The 26,090-nt window shown below is 48.5% G+C and overlaps 1 protein-coding gene across 1 annotated transcript in view; it reads left to right on the plus strand.

Annotated features, from left to right (window-relative positions):
* The window catches only part of LOC123356543 (acid-sensing ion channel 2), a 1,100,900-nt gene that overhangs the window by 1,035,130 nt on the left and 39,680 nt on the right, over positions 1-26,090 (plus strand). The window contains exons 4-6 of the mRNA XM_044999896.1: positions 9,990-10,140; positions 17,287-17,343; positions 24,762-24,915. Coding sequence (XP_044855831.1) covers positions 9,990-10,140; positions 17,287-17,343; positions 24,762-24,915 — 362 coding nt within the window. The remainder of the gene's footprint in view (positions 1-9,989; positions 10,141-17,286; positions 17,344-24,761; positions 24,916-26,090) is intronic.

The following is a 26,090-nucleotide window of genomic DNA, read 5'->3' on the forward strand; positions in this document are numbered from 1 at the left end:
TTGGGCGGGCTCTAGTAGCCCTTGGGTAGCTGCCATTGGCTAGGTGGATTCCAGACCTGCTGTCTCTTCTAAGGCCCCCATTGCTGCAGTGTCTGAGCACCTGACAGTCTTTATGGTGTCTGTTCACACGAGCACAGAATGCCCCTGCCACTAACCCTTTTATGGAAGGCAGGGAGCAGCTAAGTGATTTGGGCAAGGGGACCCAAGCACTCTGTGGCAGATTGAGTGTCAGACCCCGGTTTCCCAAGTCCCAGGGTAGCCTCCTCAACACTGGACCATCCTTCCTCAGCCTCTGCTGCTTTTTACTCCGTGGCTGTAAAACGGAAGCGCAGAACAGGAAAAGCTGTTGCGACAGCACTTGGAAAAACCCCTGAGCAATCCCTGCCTCCCGTTGTGTGTTCCCGAGGCTCTTCCACAAATCAGGGTTCTCAGGACATTGTCGTGTTGTCCCAGCAGGCCCCAAACAGCCCATGGGCGGATTGATTTACCTTGGGAGAGGCTGTGGCATTTGAACCAGGCACAGCATTGCCAAAAGCGCCGGGCCCTTGGGTCGCTCCCGTCCAGGGAAACCAATTTTACTGCTGAGTTCAATGGGAGCAGAGTTGACAATTCCACTCGAGGCGAATAGCAACGCTGGAGATCCTCCCATAACGGAGCAGTCCCGAAGCTCCCCGGCTGGGAGCACACAGACCATTTGGGCGCACGGTACCAAGAGCCAATTTTCAGTCTGCTTTGAAAATTCCCATTGCTTTCTAAGCCCCCAAGCCTGGCTGGCTACGTCTGTAACGAGCCTCACCCAAGATGCCTGGGGCAGAGACAAAGCTCAAAGCCAGGTTTCCTGAGTCCTCCATCACAAGGCTATTATCCCTCCTCCGAATTCATAAGAAATCTGTTATAAGTACCCAATGCCTGTGCCCGATGGATTGTATAGTGGCACTTTCTGACTCAACAGAGTCTGCATCCGGCTTCCACTGTGTCCTTTCTCTCGCCTACATCTGGCATTTTCGGAGGTGTAGGAAAGTGCTTAAAAGCAGCACACTAGAACCAAGACTCAGGGCTGCAGGATCATGGCCCATTGCCATGTGTTCCTTTAAAAAAAAAAGAAGAAGAAGAATGTGATTAATATTATCCCTTAAAAAGCTTTCCTCCGTCAACCGATACACTGCGCCAGCAAGAAATAGTCTGTGTTTGAAGCAAAGCCGTGTCAAAACTGTGGCCGCTTTCAAAAACGAAAAGAAAGTGTAATGCTGTCTATCCCGGAACACTGCAAAGCCGTTAAAAGTAGACGCGAGAGATGATAAACATTGCGAGGTACCAGACATGAGAAGGGTAAAGCAGATATGGCCAGGGCCGGCTCCAGGCACCAGCCCAGCAAGCAGGTGCTTGGGGTGGCCAAGGGGAAGGGGCGGCATGTCAGGCTCTTCGGCGGCAAGTCCCTCTCGGAAGGAAGGACCTGCTGCCAAATTGCCGCGGAAGAAGAAAGCGGAGCTGCCGCCTATCACAGTTGCGGCTTTTTTTTTTTCCGCTGCTTGGGGCGGCAAAAACCCTGGAGCCGGCCCTGGATATGGCCATGGGAACCGGGCGCTGAAATTATTCTGCCTCTACTGTGTCCTAGGCTCTGAAATAGAAACATTTTATGGGCTCAGTGAGGTGAGTTTTGGTTTTCGCACATCTGTGGTCTGCTCAGGGCATAGTAAATAATAATAACATAATGATAATAATAATTAATACTTTATTATTTATTATTATTTAGGTATTATATTGCAGTCGTACTTAGAAGCCCCGGTCATCGACCAGCACCCGTTGTGCCATGCACAGTACAAACACAGAACATAATGATTTTCCCTGCCCCAGCATGGCACTGAAAAGGCTGATAACCCAGAAAGAAACGTGTCACCTCTGGCTGGGATGGGGTCTAAGGAAGCTCAGCAGATTTGGGCGTACTCAGTATGTTGATGCTCGGAAAGTGACGTTATTCTGCGTGCGGGTGCTGTTTTGTCTAAGCCAGTACCCGAGACCATGTTCTGCAGCTGGATCTGTTGAGGAAGAAGGAGCCATTTTCTATTGTGTCACTTTTGCATGTAGAACTGGGAGAAGAAAGAGGAAGTTCTTCAGAGGCAGCGCTCCTTGAGCCAATGTTATTTCAGAGTTGACCTTTACTTGGTTTACCTACCTCCACATGGCAATCACTCGTCATTGGATTTCCCTTTGTCTCTTCTGTATGGCTCACAAACTCCAGGGGACACAAGTTCTTTCTTCCACTCAGTAATTTATGGGGTGTGCATGAGACAGGTGCTGGAACTAGGGGTGCTGGAGGGGCTGCTGCACCCCCTGGCTTGAAGTGGTTTCCATCATATACAGGGTTTGCCGTTTGGTTCAATGGATCTCAGCACCCCCACTGTCCACATTTATCCCAGCACCCCTGGCATGAGACTGAGCAGTCTGGAAATCAAAATAAAGCAATTAGATGGGAATTGTCAACATGCTGGTACCAGCAATTCTCTCTCTGCTGCGCGACAGTGTTCGATTGTTGCAATAGGAGACTTGTAATACAGCCTGGGCTGGGTTCTGTGGCTTGTGCTCAGTTCTTGAAAAATTGCCATTGATTATATTGAGAGTTTTATAGGAACTGAGCAAAAATAGCAGGACTGGGCAGTGCCTGAGCCGGCTTCTTAATGAGCCAAATCCCAGGTTGTCACATTGCACCAAGGAGGCATTGATCTGAAGAGCTGGATTTGAGGACTGCAGTCCTTTGGCTTTGTTCAGATTTGCCGTGGAGACTCAGAGAGACTTTTACTGAACCCATTTAATATCCCTAATTAAATCTCTTAACGAAGGTGGTTGAAATTCACTTTGCGGCTGTCGAGCAACCCATGAGCACTGAGCCGTGCGTCTCTGGGCCCGGGGGACTCCTTAAATCAAGTAGCTGAGAGCCCACAATGAGGCCCATCATGCTGAACTTTGTTATCGTAGCTGCACTGAATAGGTATCCTGAGCAAACAGCACTAGTGAAACTAGCAAAGCGCTATCCCAGCATGCCCTGGGCTCTGCATCAAACCCAGGATAGATTCCCTGGGGCTGGGCTTTCTGTCCATTGCTGCAGAGTCCCAATGGGGAATTTGGAGAGAGAAATCAGAAGGTAGAAATAAGGCAGAGATTGTAACTTGACAAGTTGTTCCAGTCATTGATTAGCTTCGCTTATTTCCAGTCTGAATTCGTCTGGCTTCAGCTTCCAATCATTGTCTTTTGTTCTGCCTTTGTCTGCTAAAGTAAAGAGCCCTCTACTATCAGAGATCCTTCCGCCATGGATGTACTTACACACCGTGATCAAAAGACCTCTCCACCTTCTCTTGGATAAAGGAAATAAATGGAGCTTCTTTCATTGCTCCCTGGAAGGCAGCTGTCCCAGACCTCAGATCACTCTTGTAGCTTTTCTCTCAACCTTTTCAAGTTTGTCAACATCCTTTTCAAAGTGTGGACGCCAGAACTGGGGGCAGGATCCGGTAATGGCCTCGCTAATGCCCCATACAGAGCTAACACCACCTCCCTGCTCCTCATCTACATTACTTTGTTTAGAAACCCAAAAATCAAGTCAGCTTCCTAAGCCACCGTCCTGCACAGGAGCTGACTTTCAATTGTTTTCCACGAGGAACCTTACATCTCTCAGCATCAGGCTACAGAGTCTCTGCCGGCACAACCCGCTAGTGTAGACACAGCATATGCCAACGGGTGGCGTTTTTCTGCTGATGGGAATGCCGCCTCCCTGAACGACATTAGCTATGCCACCAGAAGAACTCTACTGTCAGCATAGCTTCCTCTACACTGGGGGGCTTGTCTTCATTGTCGTGCTCACTAGGTTCACACCCCTGGCTGACATAAGTGCAAACGAGGTCTCACTGTTTTCCAAAATGCAGCCCCTCCCCCCATCTGGAGAAGAGAAGACTGAGAGGGGACGTGATAACTGTTTTCAAGTACATAAAAGGTTGTTACAAGGAGGAGGGAGAAGAATTGTTCTTAACCTCTGAGGCCAGGACAAGAAGCAATGGGCTTAAATTGCAACAAGGGAGGTTTAGGTTGGACATTAGGAAAAACTTCCTAACTGTCAGGGTGGTTAAGCACTGGAATAAATTGCCTAGGGAGGGTTGTGGAATCTCCATCATTGGAGACTTTTGAGAGCAGGTTCGACAAACACCTGTCAGGGATGGTCTAGATAATCCTTAGTCCTGCCATGAGGGCAGGGGACTGGACTAGATGACCTCTCAAGGTCCCTTCCAGTCCTGTGATTCTATGATCTTGTAAGTGTAACCTACATTCTTTGTTCTTAGATGGCTGTCCCTGCATGGCCTGCACTACAGCGTGTGTTGTTCAAACGAGCCCACCTTACCAAGCGAGGGAGATCGCTCTGTGAAACTGGCCTGACCTTATCAGCATTTACCACTTCACCAAGTTTTGTGTCATCCACAGACTTTATGAGCAATGGCTTTATCGTTTCTTCCCGATCTATAGATTGCAAGTGGAACTAAAGAGCTACCCTCCTGGAAAGCGAATAGATAGTTAGCTGCAGTGCAGCCAAGGCCTTACTATTGATTATTTCCGGTGTTTGAGCTTTCAGAAGTGTGCTGGGCCTTCTCCAGAGACACGCTGGCAGGGGAGACGGATTAGCAGGTAGAGAGAAGCTGAAGGATGAAAACACGCTCCGATAGCCTAAAATTCCACCTGCCCTACAATAAAGTCGTTTTTTGCTGGAATACATTGTTATCCACCTATGAAAGAGGCTCTCTAAAGCGGGACCTCGGTAGTATATGGGTTTTGTGTACTGCTCTTTTACAGCCAGAATCATGGGTTCAAATCCTGCATTAGCTCAAATGGGCAAATCGATTTGCTCCCCAAAACCTGCTGGAGGCCAGCCTGGAATCATCTCTTAGTTAGGGAGGGGATTGGCCAGGGCCGCTCGAGGAGCCTGAAGCAGCCAGGAAGGGCTGAGAGTCTCCAGTGAGGTACACTGGAGGAGCTGTGTTTGTGCAGGCCCCGCGAACTACAGGGCAAGGCAGGAATGCATTGCAGAGCTGGCCAAGCCATGCCCGGCCTGAGTCCTTCACTTTCCCAGCCCCGGCAGCTCCATTTCCCTGTCCTTAGTGGCTGCTTCAGTGTTTCAGGCTTGTTTCCTCGGTTCACAGGGTTTTTCACAAAGAATTTCATTCCAGCTCGTCTCTGCTGTGAGCCCCCTCTCTGTGCTCATCAGCTTCCGTGATGGCCCCATTTCCTGCAGGCCAGGGCCAGGATCACCCACGCAGCTGCCAAAGTTTGCAAATCTCTTACAGGTATTCAGGGTCCTGGCCAAAGATTGCAGCCGCTGCAGCCTGTGGGCGTTTCACTACCCTACTGGCCTCATGCTACTAGGAGCAACTGAATTGAGCAGCCAAGCATCCTGCTGGCCATGGCTTCTCCCTCCCCCCACCTCTGGCATTCCCCTGGTGTGCTGGTCTCTGTGCACAGAGCAAAGAGCTCCGGGGGCAGCAGGGAGAAAGAACCCAGTAAAGGATGATCTGGAAGTCCGGAGAGCTGGGTGCGCTTTGCAGCTCTGCCACTGACTTGCAGCATGATCTCGGACAAGTCATGATGCTGCTCCATGCCTCAGTTTCCCCATCTACTAACTGGGGATAATACTGCTGCCCTCACAGGTCCTCAGTTGCTACGATGATGAGCCCATAAATAACTAACTAATAGATGAACCACTAGAACTGAGATCAGAATTGGACCAGTACGTCTGGGGAAAGTGCCTCATTCAGGATAGAATCATAGACTATTAGGGTTGGAAGGGACCTCAGGAGGTATCTAGTCCCAGCCCCTGCTCAAAGCAGGACCAATCCCCAACTAAATCATCCCAGCCAGGGCTTTGTCAAGCTGGGCCTTAAAAACCCCTGAGGATGGAGATTCCACCACCTCCCTAGGGAACCCCTTCCAGTGCTTCACCACCCTCCTAGTGAAATAGTGTTTCCTAATATCCAACCTAAACCTCCCCCACTGCAACTTGAGACCATTGCTCCTTGTTCTGTCATCTGCCACCACTGAGATACTTGCTCATGACACCGAATTAAAGAGTAGCAGTCAACATGGTCCTAGTAGCCCCTGAAATTCCCCAGGCTTTGGGTTGTCCAGCAGTACTCTGGAACGTAACATCATGAAGAGCTGTGGAAAATAATCTAGTCTTGAATCCAATGTGAGGTTCATAATGGACATGGGGAATGAGTCAGACCCTATTCAATATCCAGGGCTTTCTGCTGGGTCATGCTGAGTGCCTCCTTCAAAGTCCTGAGCAATCTCAGATCCCATTGGTATTGAGGGTGTTCTGTGCTTTGCTAGGTTAGGGCATTAAACAGTATTGCTTAACCCGTCAGGACAACCTTGGATTGGAGGTGAGCAGGGAAGAATGAAGGCCCCTAAAAAGGCGTATGGATCCACAGAGCTCTTGCAGCAGTTGCAAAAAGCCAGGGGGAAAAAACAGTGCAAGATGTAGGTGAAATCCACACCACTGAAACTGACTGAGTTGCACAGTCCAATTGCAGTCACCGTCTGATCCCTAGCACGGCTATCAGCCAAAGGGGCAGAAATGGGAACATTTTCATCAAAATCTAAAGCAGCTGCATGGCAGAAAGCACTTGGGAAATGGGTTTTATGGGCTTCAAACGCTCCAGAATATGCTCCTTCTTTCAAGACCTGTGCAGTCCTGACCTCTGGGCATATTCCATACCATGGGCACTCTCCTCTCCCAAGCAGGGCCCTGCCTGTGCATTTTCCAAGCCACACAGCCATAAAATGTATAACCACCTGAGAGAATCTGTCAATTTATTGCAGTGCATGAATTTCCCCTTGAAGTACTATCTGTAATTTCTCATGATACAAAACCCTGAAAGCGCAGGAGCTGCCTTCCATCTCACAGATGCTGCACAAGAAACATCAACTATCGTCCAGAGATATTGTCATGATGACAAGGAGTAAAGATTCATTTTAAAACTTACCTGGCTCTTTACGGCTACAGGAAGGATTTTGTCAGGAATTTAGCCCATCCAGGAATTGCACCTAAACACTACAGCAGGGGTCCCCAACGTGGTGCCGGTGGCATTTTGGCAGCGACGCCTATTGACGTTACAGCTTGTCGGCAGAATTTCGGTGGATGCTCGTCCACCGCCACTGCCCTCCGTGGCTCATCATCTGGCGCCCACCAGACGAAAAAGGTTGGGGACCACTGCATTGCAGACTGCTCTCCCAAGAGGCAATACATTTAGTGAGTTAACAAAGCCAGGTGATGCTGCGGGACTAGTGGGTCTGTGGTTACTTACTGCACAAGAGACTTGCTATGCTTCACGGCACACCATCGGAGAAGTTCGATAAAAACAGAGAATACTCATGCTGGAAGGTTGCAACGCAACACAACTTTATTTCTCAGAAATCAGAATGATAACACACAAGAACCCCAAACAGAGTGAGACAAAACAGGCTGCTTGCCAGAAAACAGAGGCACAACCCCAGTCAGACCACCCTCCCCATAAGTCCCCTTCCTCTACAGAGTCAGATCCACAGAAGAAGGGGAAAGGGGTGGAGGGTGTTGGTTGACTGTCCACCTAAACTGTCCCCTGCCGCTGCCCTGTTCCCCACCCCCACACGCCCCAGGGACAGCCGTCCGTTTTTCACTTTGAAAATCTGGTCACCCTAGATGGGAAGGCCCCTATGACAGAAGGCCTGATGGGGAGGAGTCACTCCATTAAACACAGCCAGGGCTGGCTCCAGGTACCAGCCCAGCAAGCAGCTGCTTGGGGCGGCCAACGGTGAGGGTGGCACGTCTGGCTCTTCGGCAGCGGGTCCCTCACTCCCTCTCGGAGCGAAGGACCAGCCGCCGAATTGCCGCCGAAGACTGGAGCAGCGGCAGTAGAGCTGCAGATCACGATCATGGCTTGTTTTTTTATTTTTTTTTTGCTGCTTGGGGCGGAAAAACCCTGGAGCCGGCCCTGAACACAGCAGGATCCATGAGCTGTAGCCCACTGCTGAGTGTGCCCACAGGGCCCTCTTGTGCCTGATCCACCGAGCATGTGAGTCTGTTACAGCCCCAGAGAGAGGATTGGCCCCTGAGCTGCAGAGAAACAGCCTCCCCTCAAAAAAACATTCTCCTGAAGACACTGACAAGCCAGTTAATTTCATGCAAAACCAGTGTCAGAAGGAGGCTGTTTTAGAAGCAGGCTGGGCTGCAAATCCCCAAGAGATTGGCCAGGAGTTTTAAAGGCGCGCAGTGATTCTGGGAACCTGAATTCTTTGTCGCCTGCTTTGCCATGCCTGCCGCTCCCTGGCACCGCGCGATATCAGTGGCAGCTGCTGGAGCTCAGCGCCTTGGTGAATCAGACCCGACTTGTCTTACCCCAAAAGCTGAGACACTCAGAATCGCCGGACGCTTTCAGAATAACAGACCTGTACTCTTTGGCGGGAATAATAACAATGCCTGGCTCGGAGGGAGTTCATCCATTCCTTGGTCTCGGAGCAGGGGAGTATCATTATCCCCAGGTCACAGATAGACTCATAGACTTTAAGGTCAGAAAGGACCATTATGATCATCTAGTCTGACCTCCTGCACAACGCAGGCCACAGAATCTCGCCCATCCACTTCTATAACAAACCCCTAGCCTATGTCTGAGTTACTGAAATCTTCAAATTGTGGTTTGAGGACCTCAAGGTGCAGAGAATCCTCCAGCGAGTGACCCCTGCCCCATGCTGCAGAGGAAGGCGAAAAACCTCCAAGGCCTCTGCCAATCTGCCCTGGAGGAAAATTCCTTCCCAACCCCAAATATGGCGATGAGTTAAACCCTGAGCATGTGGGCAAGACTCACCAGCCAGCACCCAGGAAAGAATTCTCTGCAGTAACTCAGATCCCAACCCATCTAACATCCCATCACAGACCACTGGGCATATTTACTGCTGATAATCAAAGATCAATTGCCAAAGCACAAGGAACGGGGTGGTGAGGGAGAGTGACTTGTCTAAGGTCGCCTAACAAAGCAGTGGCAAGGCCAGGGGTAGAATCCAGGTCTGCTGAGAACTGTGCCAGCACGCTATCCACTAGGCCACACTGCCTCCCTACAGCACAGCTACCGGTGCCTCCCACGTGGGGTTCAGGACCCGTCTGGAGCTCTTTGAATTTGCCTACCTCATCTCACCGCTGCAGGGCTGTTGGCCTGCACTGTCAAAGGGGAGGAGTGACTGTGGCTGCCCTAAAAAGGTCTCAAATTGGGCACCCAAAACACGAGGCACCAAGAATCTCTAGTCACCTTGGCAACCGCAGGCCGCCGCCTTTTACCTGAGTCCCAGGCAGCTCCACTCCCCCACTGCTAAATGACATCGCCGAAGCAAACCATTCTTGGGGAATCACAGAATCATAGAATATCAGGGTTTGGAAGGGACCTCAGGAGGTTCTAGTCCCACCCCCTGCTCAAAGCAGGACCAACCCCAACTAAATTGTTGGGAAATAGTCAGGCTGGTTGGGTGGCTTTTTCTGGGAACCTGCCAGTTTCTTCTGCACCACAGCAAGGGAGATCCGCCTGCCATCGCCTGCCTGCCTGTTCTGGTTTGTGATGTGTTGCTACACTTAGGACTCTTCCCCGGCAGAGCAGAGTGGAGTCCCCGAGTCCCACTACCCTTTAGCAGTACAAATCTCCATCAGTGACTGTGCATGCTCCTAACGTTGTCTAGCTGCTGTGTCGGCCTCCCGCTCGGTCCCCACTTAACGCAGCCATTGTGCTATTACAGTCCTGCTCTCGTCCTTCACCCAGCGGGGCTCCTCTATCGGGAAGGGCCCGACACAATGAGAGAGACACACACGCAGCACCTTGCTCGCCGCCAGGATCTGTTAAAGAGCAGAGCTTCCCCTTCACACATCTTCCCCCTGGCGCCTTCTACGCTGCGCCTGTGATTTCCTAACAGCCGGCTCTTTCTGTCTCTTGCAGCTCACCTACCTGCCCCCTCCGTGGGGCGAGTGTCGCTCGTCGGACGTGGGGTTAGACTTTTTCCCCGTTTACAGTATCACGGCCTGCAGGATTGACTGTGAAACCCGCTACATTGTGGAAAACTGCAACTGCAAAATGGTCCACATGCCAGGTCAGTCTGCGGGGGGATGCGTGGAACGGACCTGACCGCGTCTGGTTGGGCTGAGGCCTTAGGCTCTTGTTTTGGCCGTCGGACAGTAGCCACATCATTGCAGGTGGGACCTGGAAGCCCTGACGTGGAGGGTGGGCTCTGCATGGTACTTTTCGGGACCAGAAGGGTTTGCGCTGGTGCCTCCCACGGGGCGCTGGGTGGTGTCTGCATTTCAGTGGTGACGTCTGCAGCCGCCACTGTGAGCCAGGGCTGCAGGATCGAGCTCGGCACTTGGAAGGGGCTGTGTACGTGCCAACGGTTCATCTTTAAAAGCCCTTGCTTGTGAAGGGAGCCAGGCTGGCCTAGTGGCATGTGCATTGACCTGGCACTCGAGAGAGTTGGATTCTCTCCCTAGCTCTGCTGCTGATGTCCTGAGTGATCCTGGGCAAGTCAGTACCCCTCCCGTGCCTCAGTTTCCCCGTGATAAAAGGTGGGTAATAATACTGACCCCACCTTGCAAAGTGCTTTCATATCTACTGATGGAAAGTGGTAGATGAGAGCAAGACATTATTAGTATGTTGCTTCCTGTCACTCTTCCTGCCACTCTGTACGACAGAGAGACGCGATTTACCCCACTGGCCTCCTGGCCCTTGAGGCCTGGCTCTGCTCGGCTACTTCGTACTGCTCCAAGCGGCACAAAGCGGCCAGAGACACAGCACCTCTGGCTCCCCGTGGGTTTGCCCCTGCCTAGGGGCAGTTCCTGGCTGTTGTATAGATGCTGCAGTGGTGGCATTTTGCCCAGCCTAAAGTGTGTGGCAGGGGGCCTGGCCAGAGGTTTCCCGTGACCCCCAGCTGGCAGAATGTCCCCTTGGAGCAGGACTGGCTCCTTATGCCACCCCCACTCTGTACTGTCCGGCATGAAGCGCAAAAGTTGGAGACCAACATTTCCTTTGTCCCAACCTCACTGGTCTGCCTGTCGCTCAGAATCCAGGCCCGTAGGACATCACACCGAGGTGCAGACTGGCTCTGCTTAGCAAGGAAGATTAATAGATTCCTGCCCCTACCCATAGCATCCCACTAGTCATTATGGTGCGGGGTAGACTCCTGACCCCCATTGATGCCAATGCCAAAATACCTATGGAGTTCAGTGGGGCCAGGATTTCACCCCAGGTGCCTGAAGCAGGTGTTTAGGCTAGAAACTACTAGAGGGCTTAAGCTCAGTTCATGCACATGAAGCAGGCTGCAAGGCTGCTGCTGTCTCGCTGAACCCAGGGCTCCTGCAGGATCTCAGAAGCCTGGAGCGTGTTTGCAGTTAAAATTCATAAGTACTATGAAGGAAACACTCCCCGGAAACACTAGGGAAGCACTAGTATTATTTGCTAATAGTGAGGGGGGATTTGATTGTTAGAAATATAGGTAGTTGGGTTTGTATTAGAAATATAGTTATTGGACTGGGAGAACCACACGGTGAATTGCCTGCCGGGTCTGAAGGTTGCAGATCTCACTTAGACATCTAGACAGACCTTGGGGCAGTGCTGGGGAGAAGCCAGCGGTCGTGGTTCATGTAGGTACCAGTGACACAGGTGAACGGTAAGAGAGAGGACCTGGAGGCCAAATTTAGGCTGCTGGGTAAGAGATTAAAGTCCAGGCGCTCAAGGTGTCATTCTCTGAAATGCTTCCAGTTCCACAAGCAGGGCCAGAACTTCAGGGTCTCAATGCATGGATGAGACAACAATGGTGTTGGGAGAAGAGATTTAGGTTTATTAGGAACTGGGGAATCTTTTGGGAAAGGAGAAAGGATGGGCTCCACCCAAACCAAAACAGAACCAGATTGTTGGCATGAAAATGTAAAAGATGGTAGAGGAGTTTTACACTAAGGGCAGGGGGAAAGCCACCAGCTGTGGATAGAGATGTTCCTTAGAGGAGGATTTATGAAAGGGGATACTCCATACCCAGGAAAGAGGAGAGGATAGAAGTTGATAACATCCAGGTAGGGACCGAAGAGAAACAGTCAAATGAAAGCAACAAAGAATCCTGTGGCACCTTATAGACTAACAGACGTTTTGCAGCATGAGCTTTCGTGGGTGAATACCCACTTCTTCAGATGCAAGTCAAATGAAAAAGAGTCTCATACAGTTACATCACATGAAGTCAGTCAGCTAACTACTGACACATTTTACCTGTGCTTGTATACAAATGCAAGAAGTCTAAATACTAAGATAGGTGAATGCCTGGTATTAAATGAGGATATTGATATAATAGGCATCACAGAAACCTGGTGGGATGATGATAATTAATGGGACACAGTAATACCAGGGGGCAAAATATAGCGGAATGTCAGAGTATCATAGAAGATCAGGGTTGGAAGGGACCTCAGGAGGTATCTAGTCCAACCCCCTGCTCAAAGCAGGACCAATCCCCAACTAAATCAGTAGGTCAAACTGGTGATGGAGTGGCACTATCCATTAAAGAAAGCATAGAGTCAAATACAGTAAAATACAGTCAAAATCATAAATGATTCAAACTGCACCATAGAGCCTCTCTGAATTCCATGCTTGACTAATAAGCATATAGCAGTAGGAATATACTACCGACCGCCTGACAAGGATGGGGACTGTGAAATGCTTAGGGAGATTAGAGAGACTACAGTATAGAAAACCCAACAGTAATGGGGGATTTCCACTATCTCCACATTAACTGGGAACATGTCACCTCAGGACAGGATGCAGAGCTAATATTTCTAGATACCAATAACGACAGCTGCTTGGAGCAGCTCGTCTTGGAACCCACATGGGAAGAGGCGATTCTTTTCATTCAGTTCTAAGTGGAGCACAGGATCAGGTCCAGGAGGTGAATGTAGCTAAATTGCTTGGTAAGCGTGTCTACAAGGTAATTACATTTAACGTCTTTGTAGGGGGGAAAACACCAAAGAAACCCACCGCAGGAGCATTTAACTTCAAAAAGTGGAACTACACAGAAATGAGGAGGCTGGTTACAAAGAAATTAAAAGGAACAGTCACAAGAGTGAAATGCCTGTGAGCTGCATGGAAACTTGAATAAAAACCCATCATGACAGAGGCTCAAACTATATGTATCCCCTAAATAAATACATAAAAATACTAAGAGGACCCCTCCAAAAAAATGCCACCATAGCTAAACAAGGGAACGAAAGAGGCAGTTAAAAACTAAACAAAAAAACTTAAAAATTGGAAGTCAACTCCTACTACGGAAAATAAAAGGGAGTAAAAACTCTGGCAAGTAGGGTGACCAGATGTCCCAATTTTATAGGGACAGTCCCGATTTTGGGGTCTTTTTCTTATATAAGCTTCTATTACCCCCCACCTTTGTCCCGATTTTTCACATTTGCTGTCTGGTCACTCTACTGGCAAGTCAAGTGTAAAAGTACAATTACACAGGCCAAAAAAGAATTTGAAGAACAACTAGCAAAAGACACAAAAACTAACAGCAACATTTTTTTAAGTCCCTCAGAATCAAGAAGCCTGCCAAACAATCAGTGGGGCCACTGGATGATTGAGGGTGTGTCATTCATTTTATACATAGCTTTGCAGACTCTAATGTGTTCTATACAGACTTTATCTGATTTATTCACAATTGTATGCATAAATTACACCAGAAAGGAGCACTCGAGGAAGACAAGGCTGTCGAGAAGAAGCCAAATTAATTCTTTGCATCGGTCTTTACTGCAGAGGATGTGAAGGAGATTCCTACATCTCAGCCATTCCTTTTAGGTGACAAATCTGAGGAACTGTCTCAGATTGAGAACTGTCAGTAGAGGTGACTTTGTAACAAATTGATAAATTAAACAGTAATAAGTCACCAGGACCAGATGGGATTCACCCAAGAGTTCTGAAGGAACTCAGATATGAAATTGAAGAACTACCCACTGTGGTATATCTATTGCTTAAATCAGCCTCTGTACCAAATGACTGGAGGGTAGCTAATGGAACGCCTATTTTTTTAAAAAGGCTGCAGAGGCGATCCTGGCAATTACAGGCCAGTAAGCCTGACTTCAGTACCGGACAAACTGATATAAATACCTAACTTCGGTACCAGGCAAATTGATAGAAACTATAGGAGAGAACAGAATTATTAAACACATAGATGAACACCATTTTTGGGGGAAGAGTCAACACAACTTTTGTAAAGGGAAATCATACCTCACTAATCTATTAGGTATCAGAGGGGTAGCCATGTTAGTCTGGATCTGTAAAAAGCGACAAAGAGTCCTGTGGCACCTTATAGACTAACAGACATATTGGAGCATGAGCTTTCGTGGGTGAATACCCACTGCGTCAGATGCATGTAATGGAAATTTCCAGAGGCAGGTATAAATATGTAGGCAAGAATCAGAGATAACAAGGTTAGTTCAATCAGGGAGGGTGAGGCCCTCTTCTAGCAGCTGAGGTGTGAACACCAAGGGAGGAGAAACTGGTTTTGTAGTTGGCTAGCCATTCACAGTCTTTGTTTAATCCTGAGCTGGTGGTGTCAAATTCGCAAATGAACTGAAGCTCAGCAGTTTCTCTTTGAAGTCTGGTCCTGAAGTTTTTTTGCTTCAGAATTCTTTTAGCAGGTTAACAAATATGTGGAGAAGGGTGATCCTTTGGATAGAGTGTACTTGGGCTTTCAGAAAGCCTTCGACATGGTCCCCCACCAAAGACTCTTAAAGAAAATAAGGAGCCATGGGATAAAAGGGAAGGTCCTCTTACGGATCAGTAACAGGATAAAAGATAGGAAATAAAGGGTAGGAATAAATGGCCAGTTTCACAGTGAAGAGAGGTAAATAGTGGTGTCCCCCATGGATCTGTACCAGGACCAGCACTGTTCAACATGTTCATAAATTATCTGGAAAAAGGAGTAAACAGATGACACAAATTATTCAAGATAGTTAAGTCCAAAGCAGACAGTGAAGAGTTACAAAAGGATCTCACAAAACTGGGTTACTGTGCAACAAACTGGTAGTTGAAATTCAGTACTGATAAATGCAAAGTAATGCACATTGGAAAACGTAATCCCAACTATATACACAGGGGAGCTGGAACAATTTGTATTGTGGGGGTGCTGAGAGCCTTTGAAACAAACTGTAAACCCTGGATATAATGGAAACCACTTCAAGGCGGGGAGTGCAGCAGCATCCCCTGCACCCCTAGTTCCAGCACCTATGTATACATCAAAAAAGATGATGTCTAAATTAGCTGTTACCACTCAAGAAAGAGATCTTGGGGTCCTTGTGGATAGTTCTCTGAAAACATCCGCTGGATCTGCAGCAGCAGGTCAAAAAAGCAAACAGAATGTTGGGAACCATTAGGAAAGGGATAGGTAATAAGACAGAAAATATCATAATGCCACTATATAAATCCCTGGTACGCCCACACCTTGAATACTGTGTGCTGTTCTGGTCGTCCCATCTCAAAAAAGATAGATTAGAATTGGAAAAGGTTCAGTGAAAGGCAACAAAAATTATTAGGGGGTGGAACAGCTTCCATATGAGGAGAGATTAAAAGACTGAGACTGTTCAGCTTAGGAAAGAGATGACTAAGGGGGGTATGACAGAGGTCTATAAAATCATGACTGGTGTGGAAAAAGTAAATAAAGACATGTTATTTATTCCTTCTCATAACACAAGAGCTAGGGGTCACCCAATGAAATGAATAGGCAGCAGGTTTAAAACAAACAAAAAGAAGTATTTTTACACACAATGCACAGTCAACCTGCGGAACTCATTGCCAGGGGATGTTGTTCAGGCCCAAAGTATAACTGGGTTCAAAAAAAGAATTAGGTGAGTTCAAGGAGGCTAGGGCCATCAATGGCTGTTAGCCAAGATGATCAGGAACACAACCCCATGCTCTGGCTGGCCCTAAGCCTCCAACTGCCAAAAGCTGGGACTGAACAACAGGGGTTGGAGCACTTGAAAATTGCCCTGTTCTGTTAATTTCCTCTGAGGCATCTGGCACTGGCCACTGTTGGAAGTCAGGATTCTGGGCTAGATGGACCACTGATCTGAACCAGTATGGCCGTTCTTATGTTCTTATGGATAATGGGGATTGGGAAATAAAGGAGCAGAAATTATTCTTACTCTGTTTGGGGTGCATATCATTTGACTGTGGCCCCAGGTGCAAACTATACTCTGCGATCAATTTATTCACCACTGAAATGCAGACGCCTCTGGGGAGGAATGCAAAAGCTGATTAAAAACTCACGGCAACAGTGCATAATTGTTTGTCATAGGAAGTGAGGCTACCATGCCCGGCTGAAACTGCAAAGAAGATGTAATTACCAGCCCCCTACCCTTGTGAAAAGTGTTGTGGGGTCATGAATGATCACAAATGGTCAGGGCTTTTTTTTAATATCTCATCTCAGAGAAAGAGTGCAGCACAGTGCATCTCTAACAGAGTGTCAAGTCCTAGGACCTCTGAACAGAGAGGCAGAGCTATTTCTGCTGATTCAGCCTGGCAGCCAGACCAGATGGGCCCTATTAAGTTAAATTCAGAAGTATAGAGAAGTTGAGTGTCTCTCTGCAGAAGAAGAAACTAGGGAGAGTGAGGGAAAAAGCCCTCTTCAGGAGAACAGCCAAGTTCAGGGGAAAGCTTAGGCTCAGGTTTAGGGTTTGTTTTCTTGTTTTTCAAGTTAACAATAAGTCCCTGGTGTGTGCATGCTGCGTTAGAAGCAGGTTCAGGAATGTCACCCACTTACAGATCCGTAGCACCGTGCCACAACCTTATTTCAATCCCGAAAAGGTGCCACTTATTTAATCAGCAACACTGCAGCACCTGAATGACGCTCAGAGATCTCCCATCCAAATACCGACCTAGGCTAACCGAGCCTCACCTGTAGGAGCTGACAAGCCGGACTAGCTATGGAAACCCTTATCCCATGTTATATGTGAAACAGCCCACTCCAGTATGCAATCTCCAGAGAACTGCATCCCAGGTGCAGATCAGACCCTGCCTCTCACCCTGCGCTGCACACTGGCTGTGTAAGCCTCTTTACCTGCACCCCTGCTCCTAGGTTACTGGCACGGTGTGTACAGACGAGAGGCTGCCTAATGCATGAATTCAGCTGCTTTCTTGCTGTAGTCGCTGGCCTGCCACTGTGCTCTGATTTCTGACTCCACGTTTCCCTCTTGTCTTGTGTTTCTTTTCTGTGCAGGGGACGCTCCGTTCTGTACTCCGGAGCAGTATAAGGAATGTGCAGAGCCTGCGCTGGGTTAGTGCATCGGAGGGGCTGGCCGGCTCGTTGGGGCTCTTTGGGATAGCCGGGCTGGCTCTTTGCAGAGTATAATGGCTGGGTCAGACTCCCGAAAGCTGCCTGTCCCCTCTTTCCCACTGGGCCAGGATTAATCCAGCAAAGGGCCCCTTTCTGACGGTAGCCGAAATGTCATTGCATGCAGGTTCCTCCAGTCCCATAGGCTCATGTTCTAACTTCATTCCGAGCCCATTCTAAGCTGCATGCTTAGAGCTGAAGCTGCCAGAATAAAGGACCACACGTGCCGTATTCTTACGCCTTGGGGACCCCCCTGCCACAGTTTGGAAGTGGCACATGGGACATGCTGGGGAATTGGGCTGCGGGGCAGGCCGAATAGAGAAAACACCCAACGGGATAGTGTAACCCGCACTGACACAGAGTCACCGCTGTGTCACCCGCACCCCTCCCCCTGTCCGACCCCCTCCCTCAGCTGGGCCCTCTGCCTTCCTTTCAGGGGCTGGGAGGGGGTGTTAAAGATACTGGGCAGCTTTCCCAAACGTGCTGCAAAGGGCCGTATTCCCGCGGTTGTTCCCAGGTGCTCGCAGGCACTCTCAGCAGCACTGCGTTATTCTCCCCTGTGTCCACGTACCTGACAAAAGCTTGGGGCAGGGGCCTTCGAAGGTGAAACCAGTTACATTAGGGGCTCCCTTCTGATAGGAAAAGGGTAGGCACCTCAAACCCCTTTGGGGAAGGGACCATCTTCTTGTTCTGTGTTTGTACGCCACCAAGCACAGTGGAGTCCTGGCACTACCGTAATGCACGTAAGACCAATAAAAATGTACATCACCTAGCACAACGAGGTTGCGGTCCATGACTGGGGCGCCTCGGTGCTACCATAATACACCTAAGACCAATAAAAATGTACAGAGCCTAGCACAACAGGGTCTTAGTCCAGAGCTGGACTCCTTGGCGCTACTCCAATACAAATCAATAATAATTAATATTGACTGTGTCAGATCTGTGCCCTCCATGTCCCAGCATGCAGCCACTTCCCACTCCATCCCAGACACTAATAGAAGCAGCTGCTAAAAGAGCACTTCTGCCCAGCTCCTCCACAATGTTCAGCGCTGTGTAAATATTATGCCACAACTTATTAAAGGGGCTATGGAGCATAGGGCCCCTGGGGATTTCATAGCGTCTTCGCCCAACGGTAGCTGCCATTGCTTCCCCAAGCTCTGAGACGTGCCTCCTTATGGACGGATGGAAATAACTGGATAAAACTTTGTGTCCTGGAAGGGACGGAAACTTTACAGATCTCTGGTGAGATGGGAGGCTGTGTTACTCATTATTGCCGACTCTAATGTGTTCTGATCTGATTTATTCACATTTGTATGCATAAATTACACCAGAAACCAAGCAGTCCCAACCCAGCGGGAATAGAAATCATGCCATGGGAACTAGGACAACTGAACCCTGGGTCTCAGATACATTCTGACCCCTAGGGATTCAGATAGCTGTTGGTTTAGAGAGACTCCATAGCTAACGTTATAACCAGGATTCAGTGTCTCTCTCTCCCTCCCACCCCCCTCCACACACATATATCTATTCTCCTGTAACTGTGGCATATGGGAGTGCGGGGGGAGACTACATTTTTATTTGTACAGGCCTAGCACAACGGGGTTGTGGTCCAGGATTGCGGCTCCTAAGCGTTATCACAGCACAAATAACAAGCCATAATCTTTTTTTCTGATTCCCGTCAGTCAGGTGAGCACTGATGACGGGGCTGAATGAAGCCTTCCCATCACTTTCTATCTTGTACCAACTTAACGGCTTCATTCGTCTTTAAACTTTTTTTGTTCTACATCCTTCTTCACCGTGTCAGTCCAGTGCATCCTCGGTGTGTCTCTGGTTCCTTCCCTTGTATGGTATCCCCTCCAGGGCCAAACCACTGCAGATGTCTTTCCTGAATCTTCTGCAACCGCTTTATTTCTTGCATAGCTGTTTTCTTATCTCTTCATTTCTTATTTTCTGCAGTCTTGAAATTCTCAGTATTCCCCTCAGCCACTTCATTTCTGCAGTCAAAATCTGTCGTCATGGCTTTCCTCTGACTGCAGATTTCCGACCCGTACAGCACTTTCAGCGTGACAGTTATCTCATATATGTTGATTTTTGTTTTATTGAAATGTCTTTAGCCTTCCAGATCATCCTGAGTTTTCCAAATGCATAAGTGGCTAATCCAATTCTTCTCTTACATCATCTTCATAATTCCCTTTCTTCGATACAAGTCCTCCAAGGCACATGCATTTCCCCACTTCTTCTAGTTCTTTGTCTCTGAGTTGGCCCTTTCCCTCTTTCTCTTGTCCTCCACTTGGTGTCATCTTGATCTTCTCCCAGCTGATCTTCAACCCAGATTTTCTGCTTTCCTAGCCTACCTTGTCTGTAAATCCTCCTTGGTCAATGCTGTGTGGTCAATATCCAAGGTAATGCACTGTCCTCCCACATAACATGACTCCTTCCATTTCATGTCTCAGTGCTACAGCCATCACTGTGTCCAGTACCAGGTTGAACAAATCCAGGGATAGAATGCATCCTTATCTCACTTCGGTGGTTGTCCTGAACCACTCCATCAGCCTTTTTGTCTACTCTCACCACCCTCATCAACTTGCTGTAGAAGGTCTTTATTATCTTCACCAGTTTTTCAGGGGTGCTGTACAGTCTCATAACTTGCCACAAGTCTTTGGCCAACTGCTATCAAAAGCCCATTTGAAGTCTATAAAATGGTTGTAACAGGTTCAGTTGTGTACTATGTATTTCTCTGGTGTCTGTCTTATCACAAACAACTGATCTATTGTATTTCTGGGCTAGTTCCTCTGAAAGCGCCACTTCCACATTCCCCTTCTTCAACGTCTTGCTGAATGCTTCCCCCGGCACACTCAATACGTTGATTCCTCTGCAGTTCTCGCATTCATTCGTATCTCTTTTTTTTTGTAGATCGATACTATAATTACTTTTCCCTGCTCACCTGGTACTTGCTCTGGCTTGTAGACCTGCTTGAGTAGCTTGTGCATTGGCTTTACCGTATGTTCCTCATCTGCTTGGAGCAGCTCAGCAGTTACCTTGTCACTTCTCGGCGCCTTTTGGTTTTTCAAACTTTCTATTAAGATCTTAGCTTCTTCTTCTAAGAATTCCGGCATCTGCTCTCCCTCATTTGTGCTGGGATGCTCCTCCGGGGCTGTTTTCTCTACTACGTTCTGCACATTGTACAGCTCTTCAAAGTATTCTTTCCATCACTTATTCTTTCCTTGTTCCTCCTTGATTATTTGTTCTCACTTGTTCTTACCACTGACCTCTTCAATTCATATGTCCCGCTCGGTTCTCTTATATTGCAATACAACCTCTGTGTCACTGTTCTCTTTGCCTATTATTCGCCTTCTTTGCATTGTTCGCTTACCCCAGTTGTTTCTGTGTCTCTTCACTTTCGGTTTTATCTCTATGGTGAGCCTGTTGTACTCAGCTCTTAGACTCATATCCTCCTTTTTGTTCTTCTTCAGCTTCCTATGCTTGTCACTCAACTGCAGCACTTCATCCATTATCCTCCGTGGCCTTGTAATCCTAAACTTGTTCAGCCGCTTTTGTAATCTCATTTTTATGCTGTTCCTTGTCTCTTCAACGCTCCTTTCTTCAGTCACCAGAGAGGTGATGTTTTCCGGCACATTCTTTCCTCAGATTGGACTCTTTGAACTGGCCCGTGTCATAGATTTCAGTTCTTGGCGCTTTTCAGATTGCTCTCAGCCTCCACTTCATTGATGCCAGCAGTAACATTTGATCTGGTCTGGTATCAGCCACAAATGATCTGCACAACAACACATTTGATTTCCATCTGTGATTCACAAGCACAAAGTCTACTATGTTCTTCTTTTGCCCATCAGGTGCTAGCCATGTCCACTTCCTCCATGGCTTGCTTTGTGGAAATAGCATGTTCGTTGTCAGCAGATTGTTGCTTAGGCAGGAATTTAGTAGCCCTTCTCCTCTCCTGTTTTCTTCACCTAATCCAAATCTGCCTACTGCTCCAATGCAGGAATTCCAGTCCTAGCCTACTTTCACATTAAAATCTCCCATCATCGTAACATGTCTTGTCTTGAAACTTCTGGTATTGTTTTCTATAGAGCGCTGTAAAATTCATCGAATTCTGGGGGCTGCTGAGGTCCACACGTGTATTTGTGCTATTGTAACTCCATGAGATTTGATTCTGAATGTCACGTTCAACCTATGAGCAGATTGCAGGTTAAATGCTATAAGAGCCTGGCGTGGCTTAGGCTTTATTACCAATGCAACTCTGTCCTAGTGTCTGCCATCGTCTCTTCCCAGTGTCAATATCCTGTCAATTCTCCTTTGCCTTCCCATCTTGGTTCACATAGACCAATGATTGCCCACTCATATCTTTTCAACTCGTGCATCATTACCACATGTCCTCCAGCCTCGTATAATGTTCTTCCAGTCCATGTTCCAACAAGCCTTGTCCTTTGAGTTCAGCATGTAATTCCCTGTTCTGCCTGCAGTTATCTGATCAGTGATCGCAGCCCTTGTTTGTCCGGACGACAATCGAGCTCGGATAATTTTCTTTTCTCTTTCCAGTCTCCATTCAGTTTCTATGGTCCAGTAGTCTCCACATGTTTGGCCATGACTCCTTGGCTTTGTGATTGACCGGTGTATCATAATCCAGCTGCACCAAAGCTCTAAGCTATCCACTAGCTTTTTCCATCACTGCTCCCAGCAACTTTGAAAGTTGTTTTGCCAGCTTCACCATAGGAGACACGATGCACTTTGTTGTACAGACAAAACTACACCGGATCTTTTCAGGGGGCAAGACAAAGATGCCACATTTATTATGATAACAATCTGATTTATGACCAATAACTAATATCTTAATCCTTATACACACACATTATACCTAAGACCTACACACACACACACACACACACATCCATCAGATGTTCTGCAGCCGCTTCATAGTTACCAGTCTTGAAGATAGCTTGAGTTAGTGGCTTGATTTTGCAGCTTGGGTTTGTAGCTTGTGGCGGCTAACTGGCCAGGAAAGCCGGGCACAAGGACGAGCTGGGTCTCTGTTGGGTATGCACCAATGTCCTTCCGTGTTGGCAGCAGAATGTTACCCTCCAAAGTCTCCCATCTCACCCATCCTTTTTGTAGGCTTTAGTTTGAATCCAGAGTCTATAGGTCTTGCTGTGTTATGCTGCCTCTGGGTTTGGTGATTGATCACCCGTCAATTGCAGGCGTGACTTTCAGCCTGGGACCTGGCTTTGATCTTCCTTCTATTGCACCTTTTCTTTTTAGGGTGGACTCTGCTTACTTTGTTAGGGCTCTTGTCTGCATCTTCAGCCGGTGGGATTTGAACTCTATTTCATCAGGACAGGCTGGGGCTGGAGGTTGATTCCATCATCCATACATACCTCTGTCACACATCTAAACTAAACTCATAAGATTATAGCAGGGTTTGTAAAATGAAGGTTGGAGGAAGCTTTCACAAAATGGAGTGAGCGTTTTAAAATGGGGTTTGAATTGCACTATGGCAAACAGTGAACAGAAGTTACAATATAGACATGTGTAGTGAATGGTGAACAGAAGTTATATTAATAAAGTGAACAATTAAAACCAACTTCATTTATCAGTTCTACAACTTGGACAGCCATACGTTCCCTTTCTCTGGTGGCTATTGCTGCTGGCTATGACCGCAAGGTTTAGCATGCCAGCAGAGGCAAGCTCCCGGGGCATGGTCCCAGAGGCAAGGTCCCCGTGCTGCAGAGCACACGTAGCTACTTGGAGCCACTCATGATTGATGAGTGAGTTGCTAGGACCAACTGCAAACAAACACCCCATGTAGGTGTGGCTGTTTACTATGCAGAGCTCGCCCTAGACACGCCAACAAACAATAATAATAGGATTTGGGGATCGTTTTAGGCTCAGAAGAGAATTTTCTTGCAGCGTTTCAGAAGTTTGGGATAAACAGTTCTGAAAGGGCAGGCTCTCAGAAACACCATGTAACATGCCACCTGACGTGTTCGCAAACAACCTTAACTGTGGCACAGCAGATGGGCCTGGAGAGAAGTTCAGCACCTGCCTCACTAATTGTATGTTCTGCAGGTGAACATACCCGTAAGTCAGTGAGGGGAGTGGCAGGGCAGTCCATAGGGATCTGTGCTGTGTTCGAGTTCCGGTTGTTTGTGAAATGCCGAATATTTGCATGTCTGGATTGGCTTTAACCATGTGTCCAAGTGGTAAGGCTTGTGGGAGGAATATTAAGAGAAATTCCCTTAAGCTGGTCATCTCCATACTGTTTAATCTCTTTTAATTGCCATGTAACACACCTCTGACACCACGTTAGCTAAAAGCGAAGGATAGAAATAAAGGGTAACATTTTCTAAAGCACCTAAGTCACTTAGGAGCCTAAGTCCTTTTTTTAAAATGGCTCAGGCACTTGGAGCCATATAGTGAAAGGCATTTAGGTGTCTAAAGACACCAGTAAGCGCCTAGTAGTATTTTCAAAAGTGCCCAAAGGGAGTTAGGCACCGAGGCAGTTTTAAAATCCCACTAAGCACCTACCTGCATCCTTAGGCACCTAAATACCTTTAGAAATCTGGCCCTAAGGCCATGTCTACTCGACGAGGCCTCTAATGGCCCAGCCGTGGTGTCATCGCTGTGCTGCTGTAACCAACCAATGGACGGGGTTTCTCCATCGCTGTAGGAACACGGTCTCCCCGAGTGGTGGTAGCTAGGGTGACAGAAGCATTCTTCCATTGACCCAGCTGTGCCTACACCGGGGGTTGGCATAGCTTTGGCGCTCAGGGGTGTGGGTTTTTCACACCCCCAAGCGATGTCGCTATGGCGACCTACCTTTTAAATATAGACCAGGCCTAAGTCACTTTTGAAAATGAGGCTTAGGTCCCTAAGCCACTTCGATGCTTTTGAAAATTTTACCCACCATCTTCAAGACCCCAATCTCTCCAGTAAGGCCTTTATCCCAGTGCAGCCTCCTGGATTGCCCCAGGGTGGAGACCAAACCTGGCCGGAGATGGAAGAGCTGCGTAACATAGCATATGCAGCCTTTTCTAGGGCACCCCCTTCCTCTGTCCACCCCCAGCAAACCCGGGCTCTGGGCCAGTCCCGGGGAAGGGCTGTCTCAATCTCCCAGGCTGATAGGAATGGCTGCTGCAGAGGAGGGATGGATTGAATGGTTGGAAATTCTGCCTCTTCTTATCAAAGACTTGGCTTGTTCAGCCCTTCCCTGGACAGGGAAGTCCCTTCCATCCCCCCTTTGCTTTGACTCATCAAGAAGAAAGGGCTCGTTTGAACCACCCCGCCCACCAGCTCCTGTGAGCTGTCTGGGACGCTCCCTGAGACCCGCTTCCCTCTCCTGTGTGCAGGTTTGCTTGCTGAAAAGGACAGCAATTACTGTATCTGCAGGATGCCGTGTAACCTGACCAGGTACAACAAAGAGCTCTCCATGGTGAAGATCCCCAGCAAGACTTCGGCTAAGTACCTAGAGAAGAAGTTTAACAAGTCTGAAAAATACATCTCGTAAGTGAGGGCATCAGTTCCTCCCAGTGCTGCCAGTTCCTCCCTTTTCACAGTGGTGATGGTATGAGTGGGTGGCGTGAGCGGACAGGATGGCTGTGCCGGGGCCATGCAGACTAGGGGCAAAGAGATCGCAGTTCTGTTCCCAGCTGTGCTGTCATTGGGCAAATGGCTGCCTCTCCCACCGTTTGCCTTGTCTATGCAGGGCCGCCCAGAGAATTCAGGGGGCCTGGGGTCTTCAGCGGTGAGGGGCCCCCGCCGCCGAAGACCCGGCACTTCGACGGCGGGTTCCGGGGCAGAAGGACCCCCCCCGCCGCAGGTCTTCGGGGCACTTCGGCGGCGGGTCCCGGAGCAGAAGGACCTTCCCGCAAGTGAAGGACCCCGCTCCAGTGGCCCCAAAAAACTCTCGTGGGGGCCCCTGTGGGGCCAGGGCAAATTGCCCCACTTGCGCCCCTGCCCCGGGCGGCCCTGTGTCTATGTAGTTTGTAAAGTCTTCAGAGCCAGGACTGTCCCTCACCATGTGTCAGTCCTGTGTGTCACACAAGTAGTAATAAGAGGCTGCTTGCCCCAAGGATACTGTTCACATTTCTGCAGGTGTCAGTAACCAGAAGCTGAAGGTCTAACATCTTTCTGATGGGAAAGCTGAAGGTGGAGAAGAAAGCGGGCACATGCAGAGTCGTTAGCTGAGCTCAGAAAAGTTGCTTTGCCCAGTGGCTAGACACTTGCCTGGGTCCTCGATACAAGTTCCTGCTCTGCTGGGAGCTTCCTCTGTGACCATGGCCAGGTCACTGAGCCGCTCTGTGCCGCAGTTTTCCCATCTGTACAATGGGGATAACAGCCCTGCCCTGCCTCCCAGGGGGGTTATGAGGATAAATACAGTAAAGATTGTGAGGTGCTCAGATGCTACGGTCACGGGGGGCAGATAAACATCATGGATAAATAGGTATCATGAGTGAATAGCATCTGTAAAACAGGGTTACCCAGGCCAGATCGTTTCAGGCCCTAAACCCTCCTCTGCTAACGCCACATTCTGGCTGTGTCTTCACTGCAGAAGTGAGTGTGTTTTACATGGACCTACGGTGTAAAATCCAAGTGGCGACAAGGCACCGGTAGCTGTTACCTGAATATGGCTACTCAAGGTCAACCCTCTGCATTGGCTCCATTAGCTTTTAAATCAA

This window comes from Mauremys mutica, chromosome 25 (assembly GCF_020497125.1).
Source record: "Mauremys mutica isolate MM-2020 ecotype Southern chromosome 25, ASM2049712v1, whole genome shotgun sequence".
Lineage (NCBI taxonomy): Eukaryota > Metazoa > Chordata > Testudines > Geoemydidae > Mauremys > Mauremys mutica.